Below are 19,459 nucleotides of genomic sequence, written 5' to 3' on the forward strand. Positions count from 1 at the left end.
GATACCTGCATGCGATGCAAAAGAGTAACTGCTTCTGTTTTTACAGAATGTTATCACATACACTGAAATATAAGGATAAGTAGACTCTAAAAGGCCACCATGATTGTTTTTTTAACTCTTCATACCTGTATATTTGATTCCATATCTGTTTTTATCTGTTATTTATAAGGCAAGAGAGAATTGCTTCCAACTAATATCCCAAAAAATGTTTTTGAAGAGAGAGGGTGGGGATAACTAAAGAAGAAACCTTTACCTTAAGAAACAGTGTGCTCAAACAACAATGAGTAGCAGGTAAATTCATTTTTGTAGGATGAATTTGTGAAACGGTTTAAAAAAAAGGAATAAAAACTAAGCAAAAACTTGATACTGTGAAAGAAATTTGAGAAAAATCTTTCATAGGTTTAAAGAAAAAGAAAGATGGTGACTGATTAAATGTATCTTTTCTGCTATTGAAACAGGGTAGATAAACGTGTGTTACTATGGTTACTAAGTATTTAATGGATCTGATAAGTGAACGTTCTCTTTTTCAAACACCTGCTCTTTGCTTCCTGTTGAAAATGTTAGCTGATGTTGTTCAGGTCCACTTTATTATTGTTATAGCTTTTGCAATTTAAAGTTTTGTCTTTTGGGGGTGCTAGTAGCCTAGTGGTTAGTTTGCGTACCCCATGTAAGGAGGCTGTGGTCCTCCGGGTGGGAGGCCATGGTATGAGTCTGACCTGTGGTACCTTTCCCCACATGTCTTTTCCCACTCTCTGTCTCTGATTTACAACTCTATACACGGTCCTATCTCTATGATAGAGGCACAAAAAAAAGCTTCCAACGTAAGAAAAATCTTTAAAGTTTTGTCTTTTTTCTACCAAAATAAAGTCATCAATCAATCAATGGAGAGAGAAAATTAGATATTTAGATATATTAAACAATTTTAATATAATTTACAAACAGTCTGTATTTGGCAATCATCATGTTAGCACCCATACAAAGTGAAAAACAAAAACAAACAAATAATACCAAAAATCACCACCAGTTTTATTTTACATCATTTTGTTACTATACTGCCCCCATGTTTGTCTTTGTCCTGTTTGCTCATTTACTTATTTTGTCCCTCTTTCTAATTCATTCATTTTATTTACTGACCCTTTTCCTTTTGTTTTGTTTGTTTGTTTGTTTTTGTCTAAATCTGCTTGCAGAACTGTATCGTACCACAGTTCCCCTCATGTTTGTATCTCTTTTCTTTACTGTGTGAGTGTGTGTATGCATGTTTTGGTGAATAAAAGAAAAAAAAATCAATCAGTGTTGGTCTTTAGATCATGACTGTTTTAAATACACATCAGGCCTAATCTACAGTTGATTGTTGTTGATAACACAGAGGCCGGCTTGAGTTTGATGTGCCTGTTAGAGAAAGTTTTCACCTTAAGTTTGCTTTATGTTCCTTTCATCCTGAGATTCTGTCTGAGTGCACATTACCTATAAGTAACAGTGAGTGCCCCGATAACAGTGTGCTTCTCGGGAATAGCATCATCCAGATAATGGACGTAAAAGCGGCCTGAGCTGATATCAGAAAGTAGGAATACTTCAGGGAGAACAACACCTTCAACACAACAAAAGCTCTTAAAGACTGAGCATCATAAAAACTACCGTCATTTCATATTTATTTTGAAGTAATACAAAGGAAAACACCAAATTGAAGCTTTTCTGTGACGTTTTTCCATTAGCAAATCACAGCTTCCCTGGACCTTTTTTTTGGATAATAAGTAAATTTGAAGTTCTTCTGCATCTTGTGATATTATGAGTCAGTCTTCTTGCTTCATAAACCAGTTAGCGTTACTTTGATGTTCTCTCTGCAAAGCACTGAGAATCAAAGTCACATCACATGATAGCTTCTCATGACATGAATAAACAAGCCCGTGCTGATGTCACATCTGCTGCACATATAAGCTCTGCCTAGAAGTGTGACTCAGTGCGTCGTCCTACCCAAGTGCTATCATTCTTCACTGCAGTGTTGACGATCTGAAATGGATGCAACCTGAAACACTTTGTGTAATGAGGTGTCAATAAGTCCTGCATAACATTGTCATTAATACTTGATGAAACCTGACGTGAACATTACTCAGTCTTTATGAACGCTGAGTCGAGTGTCATTCAGTCACACTCTTCACTTTCAATGCAATGTCAACGCCACAGTACTGTTGTCTGTCATGGCAACTTGACAAAAGGACACAGCCGATGAAACACGTCATGGCAGGCACTAAAATAATACAGTATGATTGCACTGGCTTCTGCTTCTCATGACATGTCATGACCAGTGTTCTTCATGTTGCAGAGTTCATTAATATAAGGCTGAAGAAGGGATTGTAAGTCCATCCTGAGAAGAAATATCCAGATGTTCATGAAGCGATTGTGCTTTGTATCAGGAGCAGGACTGGAATTAACCAAAAATAGGGCAGAATTTTTTTTAGTAATGTCTTAATACGATGTACTACAAATTACACGTCAATCAAAATATTTAAAGATTTAAATAGTTTAGAGCACGGACTTTGTTTCCAATGACTCTGGTTAGTGGAGCCTTAAAGTCTTGATATGTGATTTTTCTCACTTAAATATAATATAAATCAAGTATATCCTCTGAAAATAACTCTGTGAGTCATGACTGTCTACAATGGGTGTAACACCCGAGTCCCACTGTCTGTGATGTTTTCAGAGTTTTCAGAGTCCTATCTTCACTTTGTTTACATCGCCCAGACAGATGGCCGGCCAGCTCATCCCTTCGCGAATAAAAGTTGTTTAATTGAGGGACTAGAGAAAAGAAGAATAACATACTGTACTCACTGCTTAACTGTGTTTCTAGATCACGCTCATTTCAGGTAAATTTACATGCAGTGTGAAGATACAAGCATAATAAAGATCGCTAGCATTAGCATGCTAACACAACAATGCAGCGCGAGTTGTTTTGGTTTCATGCTGGTGCTCAAGGGCGACATCTGCTGGATCAAAAAATTGTGTATAAAACCTTTAAGTTTTGTGGAAGGTTTATGACATGTTTAAAACAATTAAATGTGGGGCGCTGGTGGCGCAGTAAGTGTTTGCGCGGCCCAGGATTAAATCTCACCTGTGGCTAAATGTGGTTTTGGTTGACATATTCCCCTGGAGAACAACATATGGGGTTATCTGTTTTGTTTTGCTATTAATGTTTAGAGTCAGTATATATTTACACTATGTTTTAGAGCGGTGTTGTTATTTCTGCTCATGCATAAATCTGCTTGCTATAGCACCTGCTTTGAGTGACTCCGCTTAGGCACAGTGAACATATGTTATATGCAAGAGAAACCCTCCTGAATGTTTGTTTCTTCACAACTGCAGGTGTGTGGGTTCATATGTGGATTTGTATTATTTAAAGTGTTCAGCGCACTTTATGTTAATTTATTTTATATATATATAATCATATAACAGCGCTGAAAGCATGTCTGCAGGAGAATCACTGTGAATGAGTAATGACTGTTATGAGTTGACGCAATACAAATAAAAATTGATTGATTGATTGAATGTTCTTTTTCTAGAATACAGTAGCTGTTGGTTGTGTAATAAAATCTCCTGAAGTGTCCTTACATTCTGCACAGACTCACCACATTAGTATAAGTGATCCACTATAGATAAACAGACAAAAGACAGAAATGGTAGCATAATGGTCTCCCTGTGTAGTGATTGATTATTGGGAGGAATATCCAAGAAAAATAAAAAAAAACCTTTCCTGATTTCCTGAAATTTCTACTTGCATCTATCGTTGGTGTATGCAACACTTCATTGTAGTTGCAGGGAAAATGTGATGTTAGAAAGCAGTTGGGTGTCTGCTGAATGCAGACCAGCGAGCGGAGATCAACTGGAGGAAGCAGCGACTCTCAAAGAGTGTAGGATGTGTTTATGCATAATGATGCACGGGTAGGATGATGAGGGAGATCAACAGGGGATTTGATTTTCCTTATATGTCAGGAAGCTTTGTGATTGACACAAGCTATTTTTTTTTCTCTCTCCTGCCTATCTCTGCTTTTTTTTTTGCCTGTTAATGAGCCTTGGCATGTCTTATGAAGGATTTGAATAGATCAAATCAGATGAAGATGACTCGTGGATAGATCATAGAGAATCGGGTATCAGAGAGGGAACACTATGTGATTTGGGTCACAGGGGGTGATTGTGACGAGCAACCGAGATGAAAACGGAACAAATACGGAGCCTAAAGCCTGGTACACACTACACGGTTTTTAAATCTTAAACGATTTTGATAACGTGAGAGACCACACATGACAACAATCCTGACCGATGAACAGTTCAGATCTCATAGAGTGTGGTGTGCAACGAGACGATCAACTCAGCACACCACACACTAACAGATTCATTCACCAACAACCAGAGTCTCGACTATCACAACGTGTAACCTCGCGCGGTCAGCTGTGATTTCAGAGTAAACAAACATGACGGGCTAAATGTGGCTAGCTGTTAGCTGGTACATCCATTACAGTAAACATTTTGGTCCTTTCCTTGTCAGTTGGATTGTGGTTTGTTTTACAAACATGTTGTATATAACTCTTGTTGTTGCCACAAATCAACAAGTTGGTCCTGAATTCATGACATCCATTTAACTTTATGCTTCGCGTTTGCTGTTGTTGCCATGGTAATGTTTGTTGTGCTTCCTGCTTCAGTCAGCTTGCTTCCCTATTGGCTATTGTTCCGTTCCACGTGATAATTCACAGAGTCCGTGCTCGGCTCTCCTCGGCTCTCCCCACACTACAGGATTTCTGATCGTAAATGTTGAACACGTTTAATATTTACGATTTCAAATCGGGGCAGCCCCGATCCTCTTCCGGGCACAATCATTCCTAACACACCTCACACCACAGGAGAATCTGGCAAGATAAACTCTGGAACATCAGATAGTCAGGCCTTTGCTGACTTTCGTTGGAAGGGGGGAATTGGGCCCAAAATCGGGCCGATTATCTTGTAGTGTGTACCACGCTTAAGGTAGTAGAAGTTGTGTGAGTGAGCGATGAAGAGAGAGAGAAAAGAGACACATAAGAGTGTCAGGGTTGACTGATGAATGAACTATAGATTGTCTGTCCTTGTACTTAATCAAGAAGCACAGAGGTTATTACTATTTTAATAGGAGATTGAGGGACAGAGTGAGAGTGTTGATTCAAAGTGAATGACAGCTGGCCTTCATGCCTCTGTACACTCTGAAGGTAGGAAGAAGAAAAGAGGTGTAGGATAAAGAGGTGTCAGTCTTCAAACATATCCCTGTCAACTCAGAGCAATATGTATTACTCTGTGAGACACACCATCCTGTGTCTTATTAAAAAAAAGGATTTCTCTGCTGTGTGTTACTAGTGTGAAAAATCAAATGTCAATATTTTGATCCAAGACGGAGCATCAAATGACTGCCTAGAGATCGTCCTGACTCGTAGAAGCTACATCCAGATAAATCCAGTGTACATGAACAGATCAGGGATAATGTAATGTTTAGTGAGCTGGTTGTTATCAGGGGATGGAACCCTGCCAGGGTGAGCAGGACAAAATATTGATTTGTAAATTATTGTATTGATTTAAAAAAGGTTTTGTTTTCCTCCCACTAAACAAATAGTCTGTTTGAATCTGTTCAGTGAGAGCTTGGTCTATTGCAACTTTTAACTCTGTAGCATTCTGTAAAAGAGCTAAGCTAGGCTGTTATTACTCACATGAACCTGGACTTGTTCACTGATGGTGAAGTGAGACAAAGTGAGCCGGTCTGCATGAATCAGTGCAGCACCTGATTTGAGTTTTTCTGCCTCGTCAGCATCAGAGTGTGTTGAACATTTTCTTATCTGTTCATCAGTCTTTAAATGTCACCAGATCCCATGCCATTTTCTGCTATGTGTTTACTTTATGTGTCCATTCTGTTTAGTTGATTTTTCTGTTATAGCCCACAGTTTTGCATTTCTTAAACTCTTTTCTCTGCTGTTATAATCTCCTTTCTCTGTATCCCAACAGTAAACAGACCGACGTCAAATTAACCAGACTTCTTTCAGCGAATTGATATGATGACATAAAGTGCTCAGGTCTCTGTGATTAGAGTTGTGTCCTATAAGCCACCACCTGCTCTCCATAATAACGATTTGTTCATCTTAACAACAGTCTGCTATTGAGGGATAGCGGAACGTATCTGTCTGCTCTTGGTCAGTCAGCACAAAGTATTTAACAAAGGGTATTATAATAACAGTTCACACATACTGGATTTTTAACTCCAAACATGGAACACTCTCTCTGTATTTAATCCTGTTAACTTTAACACTACCCCTTGGCACGGCTTTGCACATTCCTGCAATAACTGGCCAGCTCTTGACAACACTTAAATGTTGTAATAATATTTATTTAAAAATGTATTTTATTAGAATGTATTAAACTAACTGAATATAGGAATGTATGTTTTTACAAACTCTTGTATGTGTGACATGACTTGTCAATGAGTCATTATCATATCACATTATTTAGGAATATGTCACAAGTCATATTTACTCCTTTCCTGTCCATGTGTGCTGAATGAAATGAAAAGCATGTGCATGCTGGCTTTGTGTTCACTTATTATCATAAAACTAACATTTCTTATTCTGGCTTCTACATCCAAAACACACACATCCAGATGCACACACAGACACACTTATACATTCAAATGGAGATTATCCCCTTGGGTTCGCCTCTCAGGCCAATTAGCGCTGATAAGTCCTCCTGTAGTAGGAGGAACTGCGTCTAGCTACGATTTTCACCCTATCTTTACCCTCTTATCTCTCAGCTCCCCTAGTTAGCAAATGTATAAGCACAAGGGAGCAGCCATCATTTTAATAAGCACCACATGGTTGGCTGACCTGCATGGCGGGAAGGAGCAAATTAATTCTGGTCAGTTTAATATGGCTGAAAAATCTAACGACACCATTAAAAAAAAAAAGAAAGAAAATAAACTCAGGGTAAGGGGTAAGAGATTTGAACTGTGGTTCTATAGATTATGTAAACAATGTAAATACTCGTCCAAATGGAGACAACAAAAAATAACATCCTCCTCACACACGCACGCACGCACGCACGCACGCACGCACGCACGCACACACACACACACACACACACACACTGCAGAGCCTGGGGGGCATTACTTGTGAATGAGATGTCAGCATACTTGGTTAGTGTTGCTCCAAGGCCTCAGGAACAGCAGAAAAACAAATGTGCAAAGAGATGGAAATCACAACCATGGAATATATCAAGGGTGAGAAATGCTAGCCATGCATAGCGATGTTGCTGTTGTCTGCCCTCCCCCCCTCCCCCCCAGGAAGAATAAGCTTTCCTCTTGCTCGTCATTATCGACGGCTGTGCTCATGTGTCAGAGTTTACTCACGACATCGTTCGCCTTCGTCATCTCCGAGCGGACAATCAGTGGTGAAGTCGCACAGTTTCTCCAGTGGGATCCCTGGTCCCTGGTGACAGTGGTAGAGACCCTCCAGTGTGATGTTGGGACCGGGAGAGGACACTAAAAACAGAGAAAACGTGTTCTATGAAACATTTCCACCTACAGTTATTATAACAGTACAGTTTGCGAACCAAAATGTTTCCACAGGACAGACAGAGTTTAGAAAATTATTTTAGTGTTGGCAACAAATCAGACAAGGAAACAAAAAACAAAACAAAAATCTACTTTTGGAGCCGAGGACAAACAAGTATTATGCTCTGTGTTTACTTACTGAGTACCGCTGCTAGATTTATGTTTGAGACAAAAAACACAAATCAGCAGCTCGGGGAAACATAACTTACAGTCGAAAATGCAGTTGCTACATAAAAGTACATCAGTCAGTGACAAAGGCTAATATAACACCTGACTGTGAAGCATGTATGACATCAGCAGACTGCCTGTAGCATTATAAATAACCTGGCCCTGGCTGCATAAGCATCTGACTTTGAATACAGTACATCTCCATCAGACAAGCAGCGAAAACAATGACCTAGATACTGGAGCAGGAAGCACAAGGGGAGAGAACAGGCAAACAAAACACACACACACACACACACTGACACCAATTGATATCAGCGACTCAACTGTAACCTGGGACATTTGCATATCTATGCAAATCAAAGAGGTGATATCTTTAGATAATGGACGGCTCACCTCCACCTCAATCATCACAAGCTGATCACAGTTAAGGGAACAAAACAGCAAAGCGGAAAAAACCTTTGTGCTTGATGAGAATCTCGTTTCTCTCCCTCCCTCGTGAGGAAAAAAAAGAATCAGGAAGTGATTCTTATCATGGCCTGTCTGTAGTTCGCCCTTGATCTGTATTATGTAGATTTGTTCTCCATTCAGACGCACTCAGAGTTGGAAGTTGTGATAACAGTGGAGGCCATGACAGGAGAGGCTAATGCTGTTAGCTCAGCTGACAACACAGGCAGTACTGCTACACTAATTCCAACATGAAGTTTGCACAAATATACATATAGATATTTTTTAAGTTTCCATAATTTTTTATGTGACGTGATTATAAACCATCAGAAACACTTTTCTGAAACTCGGGCTGACATAAGGCAGAGAGGCACACAGAGGTGCCAGGAGCAGATGAATAGAGCATTAATCAATCAATTTAGAAAGTCGTGCATAGGAAATGAACAAAACATAGTTAACAGGTAACATTTGTACTATACATTTGGCTTTTTGTTTGCACCTAGCTTAACAGGCTTCTAAAGATTGACCTAGCTGAATTGTAGTTTCTGAAAGGTAGACATCTGAATGATCCACATAGTCAGACCTGTACTATAAATATTGGGGTACAAGTACACTCAATGCACTTTTACTGACTGGGCACTTTAAAAAAAGTCTTTACGATTTTTTTAATGACAAATAAATTGTTATAAATTGTGTTTGTGTTTGTGTGTGTGTGTGTGTGTGTGTGTGTGTGTGTGTGTGTTTTAACAGTATTTTGAATTCACTTAAACCAGCTTGAAGGAATTGGTAGCTTGTAAAGCAACTTCAACTTTCCAACTTTCTCAACTCTGAATCTAAGTGAGTAGTAACAGTAGTAATTTTGCTGATGTCAGATGAGCCACTATAATTGGATAAATTAAAACAGTTAATGACACATATTTATGCTGCTACATAATTTATATGTCGATACAAATTGAGCCATCAAAACATCCTTACCCTGGGGACAAATGTGTGGCTGTCCTAGTGGTGATTTATTAGGTGCTCGGTCAAATTTGTCAGCTTTAACTTCAAAGAAAAGTTGAAGTATCTGTTCAGAAATATTGAAAATATCAAAAATAAAGCAGTAAGTTTCAGTCATGTCACCTTAGTTACTACCAGTCTTGCATGGTTGTTGCACTGAAATTACTGCTTATTCATGATGCAGTGCAGAGCAGACATTTCACAGCCATGGCTGATTTGCAGCACACTTCGCTCCTTCTTTTCAGTGTGATTGAAAAACCTAAAGGCCCAGTGGGGAACTGGCACAGTCAACTCGATGGATGGAAAGAGTTGCTGGCATTTCTTTTGGACAAAAACACATTATAGTCACAAGTCTCCTTCAGACTACTACTGTGGCATGGCCTTAATGGTTGCTTATAAAGCCACATTAACATGTCAGTGAGTAATCCCATTCAAAATGATTTGAAAAGGAGAGTTTGCCTGACAAAATGACATTGATAATGAAAACACTTGCTGCATGAATCACATTCGGTGCTCTTTTAGAAACCAAGGGCGGAGGAACAGTTCTCGTAGTTGAATGCATTCAACGAAAGTCTTACAGACGTGTGACATTTTTAGAAGAGCACAGAAGAAGCAAATACAAATCTTCTAAATAGAAAGAGGTGGAGGCTGTTTGTTAATGGCCAACTCTGGGTGTAAATGTGGTTTTGCTATGTGCATTGAGTAATACTCGACGCATGCATTATGCATTCCTAGCGCTCAGTGGCTTCCTGTATAATGTTGACACCGCAAGCAGGACGATTTATCAAAAAAAAAAAAAAAAGTTATCTTGAGTACACCGAAACCTTTAGGCAAGGTATGTAAATTCATCGATTTATCTTAGTTTGATGACAGTGGAGTAAAAAGTGGTCACATTGCTGAACTCCATGTTCCTGGGGCAGGCACGTGCACTCTGATATGGCCTCTGCACTCCTGGCCAACTGCAGTTCTTAAATCACACTTATCAGAATGTGAAAACAAGTGGGTCAGTGGGGAATGAATAGCCATTGGGAGTATGTGAGTTTTGTCATCCATGAGCTCAGGGGGGGTGCTTTAGCTTTGTGAGGGGAATGATGTATGAGTGGTGAGGAGCTGGAGAGGTGACTATACAGGCCTCAGCTGGACAGATACGCCAACATAGAAAGAAAGGTACTTGTTGGATGCTGCTAAATGGCTAACTGTTATCGCTCTGTGCATGGCTGTTAACCTTATAAAACAGAAAACACTTTGACTGACAAATAAAGCTGAGGTCATTTCCCTCACTTAGCTTGAAAACAGTTCATTCTAAGCATTTAAAACTTTCATTCTCTTGAATACTGCTGACAGCTGTGCCACTGGGCCTCACTTCAATTCAATACGTTTATTTGAGGCTGTTAGATACACCAGATACACCACTGACGGCTTGGAAAAGTATATTTTTTCAGGTGTATATGACACATGTTCAAAGGTGTAAGAAAAGAAAACAAACCCAACAGACAAGACACCAAAGAAAATCTTTTATGCAGCAACAAAGTGAGCCTATTCAGAGATCAACAAAAAACATTGTGTTTCAGTCACATGGAAATAAATGCTGTAGGACAAGAAGCTTTCATAATCTGACGCATATCGTCTATTAAACCTAGCAGATGCCATTGGCTTGTTTTCTTTCACTGCACAATATATATTCCTGATCAAAATCTGCACAGAATGCTACACTTAGCTTATTAAGATTACCCCTTTTGAGCTGTGCAAGGTTTCAAAATATTCCAACAAACGTCAGCTGCATCACTGTCTTTTTCAAGGTCCAGAGAGTTCAGGAGTCAGATTTGCTGGTCTGCACTGTCATTGATTGTCTGTTGCAAGGCTTCAAAAATGAAAGAAGAAGCAAGACAATAACAGGCATCCTGCTGTCTACTCTCAGCTCCTCGAGGCCTTTGTCTAAATGTCAGGAAGGAGTGAAGAAAGTGAGAGCCATCAGTATTAATCTATAATGTTTAGGTTGTCAGGATTGAGAGGTGACAACTTCCAGAAAAGAATTGCTTAACACTAAACATGTAAGCAGACAACTGGGAAATTCAACAGATATCAATACAGGCTGTAAAAGCTGGAGATCCCAGAGGAGTCAGAGTAGATTTCACTTGTCTATCATCGTCAAATGTATCTGAGGAGAGAAATGAAAAGCCTTACAGTGTCACCAGCTGATACTGTATTGGTCTGAATATCTGAATTTATAAAAAAACTGTTTTATTCACTGTGTTTTGGTCATCATTATAGAAAAAAAAAACATCTTATTTCGAAAATTATTTTAAAGTATTTTTCTAGAATAAAGTCCCCTCCTATAATCAGGGTCTACTTACGTTTGGACCATCTATATGATATATATGTATAGGGTTGGAAATCCAATGTGGCCTGACAATATTACAATATTATCTACTTCTACTTATTCTTTAATCTATAGTTATATAAATTAAACTTGATGATACTATTGCATTTTCCTTTTTGAAGTCCTTTCTTGTTCCAATCAGAAAACTACGACCCCAAAGGAAAACTTTGATAGCCTCTGTTTTCAGTCGGCTCATCTTTATTTATATTGCAACAAAAATGGACAATCAAGCAGACAAAGTGACTTACACTGTCATACTTACATAAAGCAAAATCATGTGACGTCAACAACTGAACTTGATCAAATGGTTTGTTTTTCGTTAAATTCGATTTTTGGGCCTTTTTTTGCCTTTATCAGAGAGGACAGATGAAGAGAGAAAAGCAATGTAAGGAGGAGAGAGTGGCCGATAAAATGCAGCAAAGGGCAGAGGTTGGATTTGAACCCACGGCTGCTATAACCCACTAGGCTACCGGTGCCCCAATTGAAATGTCTTTTTTTATACCACATCAGGAACTGAGGGTCGAAAGTAAACTTTTCAATTAGGAAAAATAATGATGTCTCCTTTTTTTGTATTAACAAACTTTCTTCTTCGATCCTGCAGACATCATTAAAATAAAAGGTTTAAAGTGTGATTGCGATATCAATATTTCTACAAATAGTGTTGTGATGCTGTGCTGTATAGACCCCCCCCTCACATCTATAGTAACAATGAAAACATCTTCTGCTAAATTATGTGCTGACTTCTCTTCCATAAATGTGTTTGATATGAAAAGCATTTACATCCATATTCTATGGTGTACATGTGATCACATGTAAGTAATGCTTTTATTAACTGTAGGTTTTATGCATTTATGAAAAAAATAATGATTCCTCACACACCCTCTCATGTCATCTGAGCTTGTTTTTAAAACATGTTCTCACCAAAGTTTTGTTTTTCATCATGCTGTTCAGAAAACCCAATTTTTTCAGATAACCAGCCAAGTCACCCGCAGTTTCTCGACTTTCATTTCTGCCATCTGCTCACAGGATGAAACCAGGGAAACGCTTTATCTTCAAAATCAACAGCAAAAAACAGCTGAGCAAAACAGGAATTAAATGAAAACCTAAATGTGGGATATAAAAGTAAAAGACAGTTGTGTACATAGAGCTTTCAATATTTAAAATCCCATTACGATAATAAACATTTTCTACTTTTGCTTGAAGGTATCATTGTTTTAGAGAGTCTATAAGAATATGGTAGATGGTAAATGTACTTGAGCTCATTTAGCGCTTTTCTAGTCTTCTGACTACTCAAAGCGCTTTTACACTGCAGGTCACAACTACACATTCACACACTGATGGTAGAGGCTGCGGCGTAGTGAGACCATCAGAAGTAACTAATCCCATTCACACGTTGCTGATGAAGCAGCAGGAGCAGTTCAGGGTTAAGTATCTTGCCCAAGGACACATCGACATGTTGCTGCAGGAGCTGGGGATTGAACTCTTGACCTTCTCCGGTTGAGACGACCGTCTCTACCAACTGACCCACAGCAGCCCCGAATAACTGCTCTAGTTTAAATGCAGTGGTTCCCTATTCCAACACTACACTAGCTGCATTCAATGCATCACTTAATAATTTTGCATAACCCCATCATTCATATCACGTTATTGAGATGCCATTGATAAGTGATGGCTCACTCTGCAGGATATCTTGAGCTCATGCAAAGCATTCTGTCTTGCAAATTTGAATACAACTTCTGCTATGCTTTGTTGGACACACTGCTTGTAGATTTGAATACAGACAGGCCAGACATGTCCTTGTTTGAGTTCAGCCACAAAAAATAAGGTCTGAAGTCAGTGAAAGGGTAGAGCCGTGCTTAAAATGCTTTTGTACAGATGAGCAAGCATGTCTGTCATATCTGGAAATCCCTCTGTGAGCTCTGAAACAAATAAAACACAGTCTGAAGGTTTGCCTAGCTTGAAATCTGCTTGTGTGCTTTGTGTGTGCAGAATGAAAATTAGTCAGGAATAAACAAAGGACCGAAGAAAAACAGACTGCTGCAGACTTGATTGAGTCTAGTATACAATTGAGCAGTAGTTAGAACTCATTTATCCCTTTCTTCCAATTCATTATGGTGTGTTCCCTCATCTCACATGCTATAATGGAGGACTGTTCTCTGTCACATGGGAGGACAATCTCCAGGGACCTGAGCAAGGGCACTGCTTCTGCCTCGCCGACTGGAGGCAGAATCCGGAGACATTCATGGAGATATACAGTGGCTGGGATGCCGGAGATGGATGCTGCTTGAGTTCCCACTGGACAGTCGACAGGACAAGAAGTATTCGCTCATGAATTCAATTAACTGCACACAGCCACGCTCGATTGGTCAGAGCTCTGCCCAATCACTATCGCTATCTGTCATGCTCTCTGCTGGAGAGGCTGCGGCTCACACAGGAGCAGACTGAAAATGGAAAATGAAAATAATACATTTAATGCATATTCTCTATTCAAGAGACATGCCCCTTTGGATGAACAGGTTTATTTTTTACAGTCCAGTAGACGTAGTCATTGTTGCAATTACATATAGAAGACAATTTGTATTTGACTCATATGCCGGACTCTATAACCTTGTCATACTTTACAATGTTTATTTGACAACCATAGATTACCAGATATGATGTATGTGTCTCGTGGGAATTATTCTTGGAGGGGCGGACAATATGTTGTGTGGGTGTTTTTTTTATATATATATATATATATATATATATATATATATATATATATATGACGATATGATGCTGAGGCTAACAAGCTCACTGAACAATCTTGACCTCTTCAAAGACTTTCTTGTGCAAAACATAGAAAATGTGCAGACAACACAAAGTTTAAAGCCAGTTTATGTCTTAGGCTGTACTTAGACACAGTGGTCCTTTAAAATAATGCTAATGTCAGCATGCTTACACTACATGTCATGAAGAAGATGAAATTATTAATTATATGGCTTTAATTAATATGTACAGATTAAGGTTGTCAAAATTGTGGATACTTTGATACTTTTCAATACCAGGCATTTTGAAATGATCTCTATCATTTTAATAATCGAAAGTATCAATAAGTACCAAAGCTTGAGAAAAAAACTACAGATCGTCAGTCATATGTAGTATATACCTAAAGCTGCTGTGAACGAAATATACTGTAGAGAGAAGGAGGGCAATGGTGGTCCACTCAGTCGCCAAGTGCTAATGTTTCTCAAGTCCTTTGGGGTATTATACATTTGCATATGTTGAGTTTATGCCTCTTAATCAATAGGTAGAGAGCTGAGGAGGTGACAGTGGAGGAGACACTGTCTAAATTGTTTTATCATTCTATGATTGGAACATGTGCACTTTATGCACTTCAGCACTTTTACCCATGTACTGTACATTTGCACTTTGCATGTTTTATGTATCGTCTGTGTTGTATGAATTGACTCTTCCTGCAACCAAATTTATCTATGGGTCAAAATAAAGTAACCTGAACTTGATTGCACAAAATAAATGGGTAATGTTTTGGTACCAAAAACCCATTTTTGATATTTAGACAGTATGCAAAGGTTTGCCTGCAATTTTTTGTAACTGAACAAGACACTACCAACATTGGGAGCCTAGGTTTTCTATTTTTGTTTCCTGTCGGAGTGGACAGGGTGGAAATGAAGCCTATGTTTTGTCTAAGACTATAAGCATTATACCAGAGGGCTTAGATTTCTTGGGGTAAATGTGCCCTTGATGTTGCATAGGTATTTTCTGCTTTGATTACAGGGGAGCAGTTCTGAATCCAACAACAAACCAACTCACTGCTCTAACTGTATGGATCAAAATATCTGAGATTTTGGATCAATTTGAAACTAATTTATTCATCTCAGATTGAGTAATATCTGATTTTACTCCTAAACAAAATATGTGACCAGAATCAATTAAGAGCACTGATTCAATGATTACTATGAATGGTTCTAAAATGGGTTATTATTACAGATTTTTTTCAATGTTGTTGAATTATAAAGAAAATGTACATGACATTTATTTCAATTCATGGAATAGGAAGTCAACAAAATATTTCAGTAGACAACTGTTGCTACAGACGATGATTTCCCATACATTGGAACCATTCTGTAGGTACAAAGTAATTAAAATGTACAACACATTGAAGCCTGTCATTTCAAATTAAACGGATTGCAATAACCGGAGTCAGTATTTCATGCCAGCATTCTGCGAACAAATGCCATCTCTAAAGAGTGAAATGAGATTTAGGATTGCTGTATCGTAATGACTGACTTTACTTCAATGATGTTTAAGTCTATAACATCCTGAAACGTTCTCATGCCTGCCAGGTCAGGGTTGATTTAGACATCTGTTCCATTTGGCATATGTATGCTGGGAACACTCTACTCGGAGCCCTGGGCCATTTAACACTTGCTCAATATCTTAAAATTAAACTGCCTGTGTAGATTGCCTTGGAAAGGTGCCTGAAACAGGAACCCAGTAAGTGTTGAGGGGATGCTGCTGGCGGAAAGGCCTAAGGCGAGAGATTAGTGTTAGAATGTGATAAAGCTTAGAGCTGCCAGATACGGCCTTGTCTTGGCAGCTTCTATCTTCTCTTAATTGATAAGCTATGGGCTTTGTTTGTAAGCTGGCACTTTGTTTTGTCATTTCAAGGTTTCTCTTTGGACCTCCGGCAACCCCCCCCCAAATAAACCCCAAAACAAAGAAATAAAAATCCATGAAATGCCCCCTGGCAGGTAGATGATCTGCTTTGTGCCCTCTTTTAATATCGGGGTACTAACCTAAGGTACTTGTAAAACTGAGAAGCAAGTATTATCTTGTAGTCCTGAATAAGTCTATGTTTGTCCAGGCTCTCCTGTGGGATAAGAGAAGCAGACACAAACAGACTAAACAAACTGATTTGCAAGGTCTACAGTATTTTATTTTTGAGGATGCTGCTCATCTGGGACATTGTCTCTGCACCTCCATGACGTGCTGGTCAGTGAGAGGAGTGCATTCTGTGCAAGACTGATTACACCACAGAGAACCACATGAAGTCGTTGTTGCCTGTGGCCATTAACCTTTTCACCTCCTTCCTCAGACTGTAATCCAGCTCATGTCAATAGGCTGGCCTTGGACTTACTTCACCCCTGTGTGCAGCTATAACCCCTCCATTCATTTAGAATTTATGATCTTAACTCTATCATAATTGCCTTACAGAACAAAGATGTGTGCAATTATTTATTAGTGCAACACTCAGCAACAAATTATTTTTTGACACTGAATATTCAACTAATATTTGGTATTTATACATTTCTTGCATTTTAACACTGTGTGTTTATTTTTTTATCCATTCAACTGAAATAAACCAAGCCTTCTCTCCAGTCATGAATTTGTGAATTGTGAGTAAATTTCCCCTGGCTTTGCTTTTACATTTTGTGTAAATTTAGTTGGAAAGTTTCCATTCAGAGCTGTTAATTCCATTCTCTGTATGGACCTGTGTTTAGTTTTTATACACTGTAAACAACATGAATAAAGTCACCCACTGCTTCCTGAAAAGACTTTCTGAAGCTGGTTGTCATATTGGAAATGCTGTTGCACACCTACATTTTAAACAATCTAGTAACAGGTAAAGAGGTGGAGTTCATGTGGTGTCGGACACATCGGGAAAAATTGTTTCCGTGTTGGAAAATGCACACAAAGGCCTGTTCAAAGGTGACATTCAGCACATTTTCTTTGGAGCATCCACACAGTTCGTTGTTAGAACATTCATCCACCTGACAGTTAACTTAGCCACACCCTTACTTATGCAAATATATGCTTAACTAACAATATAATCAAAAACGATGCACTGCAAAAACAGTTTTACCAATACAAGTTTTACAGTTCAGTTTAAAAGAATAAAGGAATGAGCTATAAAGACAACATCTGTTTCTTGAACCAGGTTGCAAACGTGTTTATTACTGCTTTAAAAACGGGCATTTTAACCTAATGGGGCTTCCTGGGCTTTTGCAGCCATGCAGCTTCAATACACTTGAGAAACTGTAAACTTTTGCACTTTTTCATTGGTATAATTATTTTTCATCAGCCAAGGTTGCTGCTCGGTTCGGACTCTCAGATGCCCCCTTAGCCTTACAGATGATACTCATGTTGTTTGTTTAGTTGTTTCATGGCCACTTTAATTTCTCAGAGAATTATTTTAAGCTGCCTTTTGTTAGCTTGTTGTATAAATTTAATCATCAACTTGTAGAAACAATTCCCATAGCTGTTTTCACATCTACTTTTGCCAATCTACAGTAAGGAAAACTAATCTGAATAGAACACAGAAAATGAACTTAAATAACCAACATTATAAGTTTACAGTTGTGCATATATATTTTGACATATTTATTCTTCTATTCATAATATATACAGTATGTGTGCAGATACTAGCTTCAACACCCTTTTATCATCTAATTATGTAGCCTGCAATCCATTCACTGTATGATGCTTGAAAGTATCATATTTTGATGTGCAAAAGTTCCCGATGTAGACTTAAAATTTTAAAGTACATATTTTAATGCACATGCTTGTACCTCTGCTTCAGCTATTGATTTGATTTAATTATATGACCAGTTTTAAATCACTGTCTCTTTTCAGGAACACTATTTGATTGTATTTCATTAGGGCACTCTGCCTACACCTTGACCCGGTTTCATTTGAGCGTATGCTTCAATGGGGAAATTAAATGCCAGTGGAGGTAACGAATTGCATACCTAAGATCTGATGAAGGGAGACACTCATTACTTTGGTGGAAATAATAACTGACATTTAACTGAACAAATGTTAAATGCACATTTGATCGGTGTCAACAGTTCACATCTCTGAAAGGGGGTGAGTCTATTTTGAAATGGTAAATGGACATGAGCTTGTATAGCGCTTTTCTACAGAACATTCACACACTGATGGCAGAGGCTGCTATGTATCCATCAGTAACTAATCCAATCACACACCACTGACGCAGCAGCAGGAGCAAATTGGGGTTGACACGACCGTCTCTACCACTGAGCCACAGCTCTACTTAACCAATACTTGTACATGTAAAAGACCCAAACATGCCTACTCTTGTCTTGTTATCCATGTTTTTTTGGCAATGCATATCATATATACTTACTACTTAAAGCTGCTCAATCAAATGTGCATTGGCTAGGATGAGGTTGGATGTGTAATGTAGTTGGATCTTCAACTGTTCAATTCTGCATGTCAGGGTTGTTGCACAACATTAAGTACAAAATCAGTACATGCTACTACATATATTAAAGTGCCTTGAGAGGTCAAAAGAGTAAAATAAACTGATCTTGGAATAACAACGTTGCATTGCAAAGCAGCACCAAACAGGCTACAGATGGAGTAAAATAAATGCATGTTACAGTAACTTTACTTCAGCACCAAGGAGAGCGCACTCTACAGAGCAGACCAGTTTCCCTTTGCAATAACAAGTAGAAGGTTGGAACAAGAGTTTCAGTCCATAAAGCATGCAACACATCACATAGTGCGGTTACTGTGTGTGCTCCATGCTTAAAGATTGAGATGTTCTCCAACCACAAAGATAGTACAAACTACAGTTTCAAATCCCTGACTTTTTTGTAAATTCTAATCTTTATATCAGGCTATACATATTTAAATCGGATCATGTATATCAGACAATAGGCTAAGTAGCTGAATATTTGCATGAGCACACATTTTCCTCCAGCATTGACTATGCCAGGCACTTGGCTCTTGTGCACAAATACAATTAGTGGAAAAGAACTAAATGATGTGTGACTCCCCTATTATGGTTCCCCATGAAAAAGTCCATGACTATCAGGAGACTGGATGTAATG

General features: G+C 38.6%; 1 protein-coding gene across 2 annotated transcripts in view; it reads right to left on the reverse strand.

Moving 5' to 3' along the window:
* alk (ALK receptor tyrosine kinase) overlaps positions 1–19,459 on the reverse strand; it is a 384,869-nt gene that overhangs the window by 64,253 nt on the left and 301,157 nt on the right. For both annotated transcript variants that reach the window (XM_020643122.3, XM_065966045.1), the window contains exon 6: positions 7,406–7,537. In XM_020643122.3, coding sequence (XP_020498778.2) covers positions 7,406–7,537 — 132 coding nt within the window. The remainder of the gene's footprint in view (positions 1–7,405; positions 7,538–19,459) is intronic.

This window comes from Labrus bergylta, chromosome 18 (assembly GCF_963930695.1).
Source record: "Labrus bergylta chromosome 18, fLabBer1.1, whole genome shotgun sequence".
NCBI lineage: Eukaryota > Metazoa > Chordata > Actinopteri > Labriformes > Labridae > Labrus > Labrus bergylta.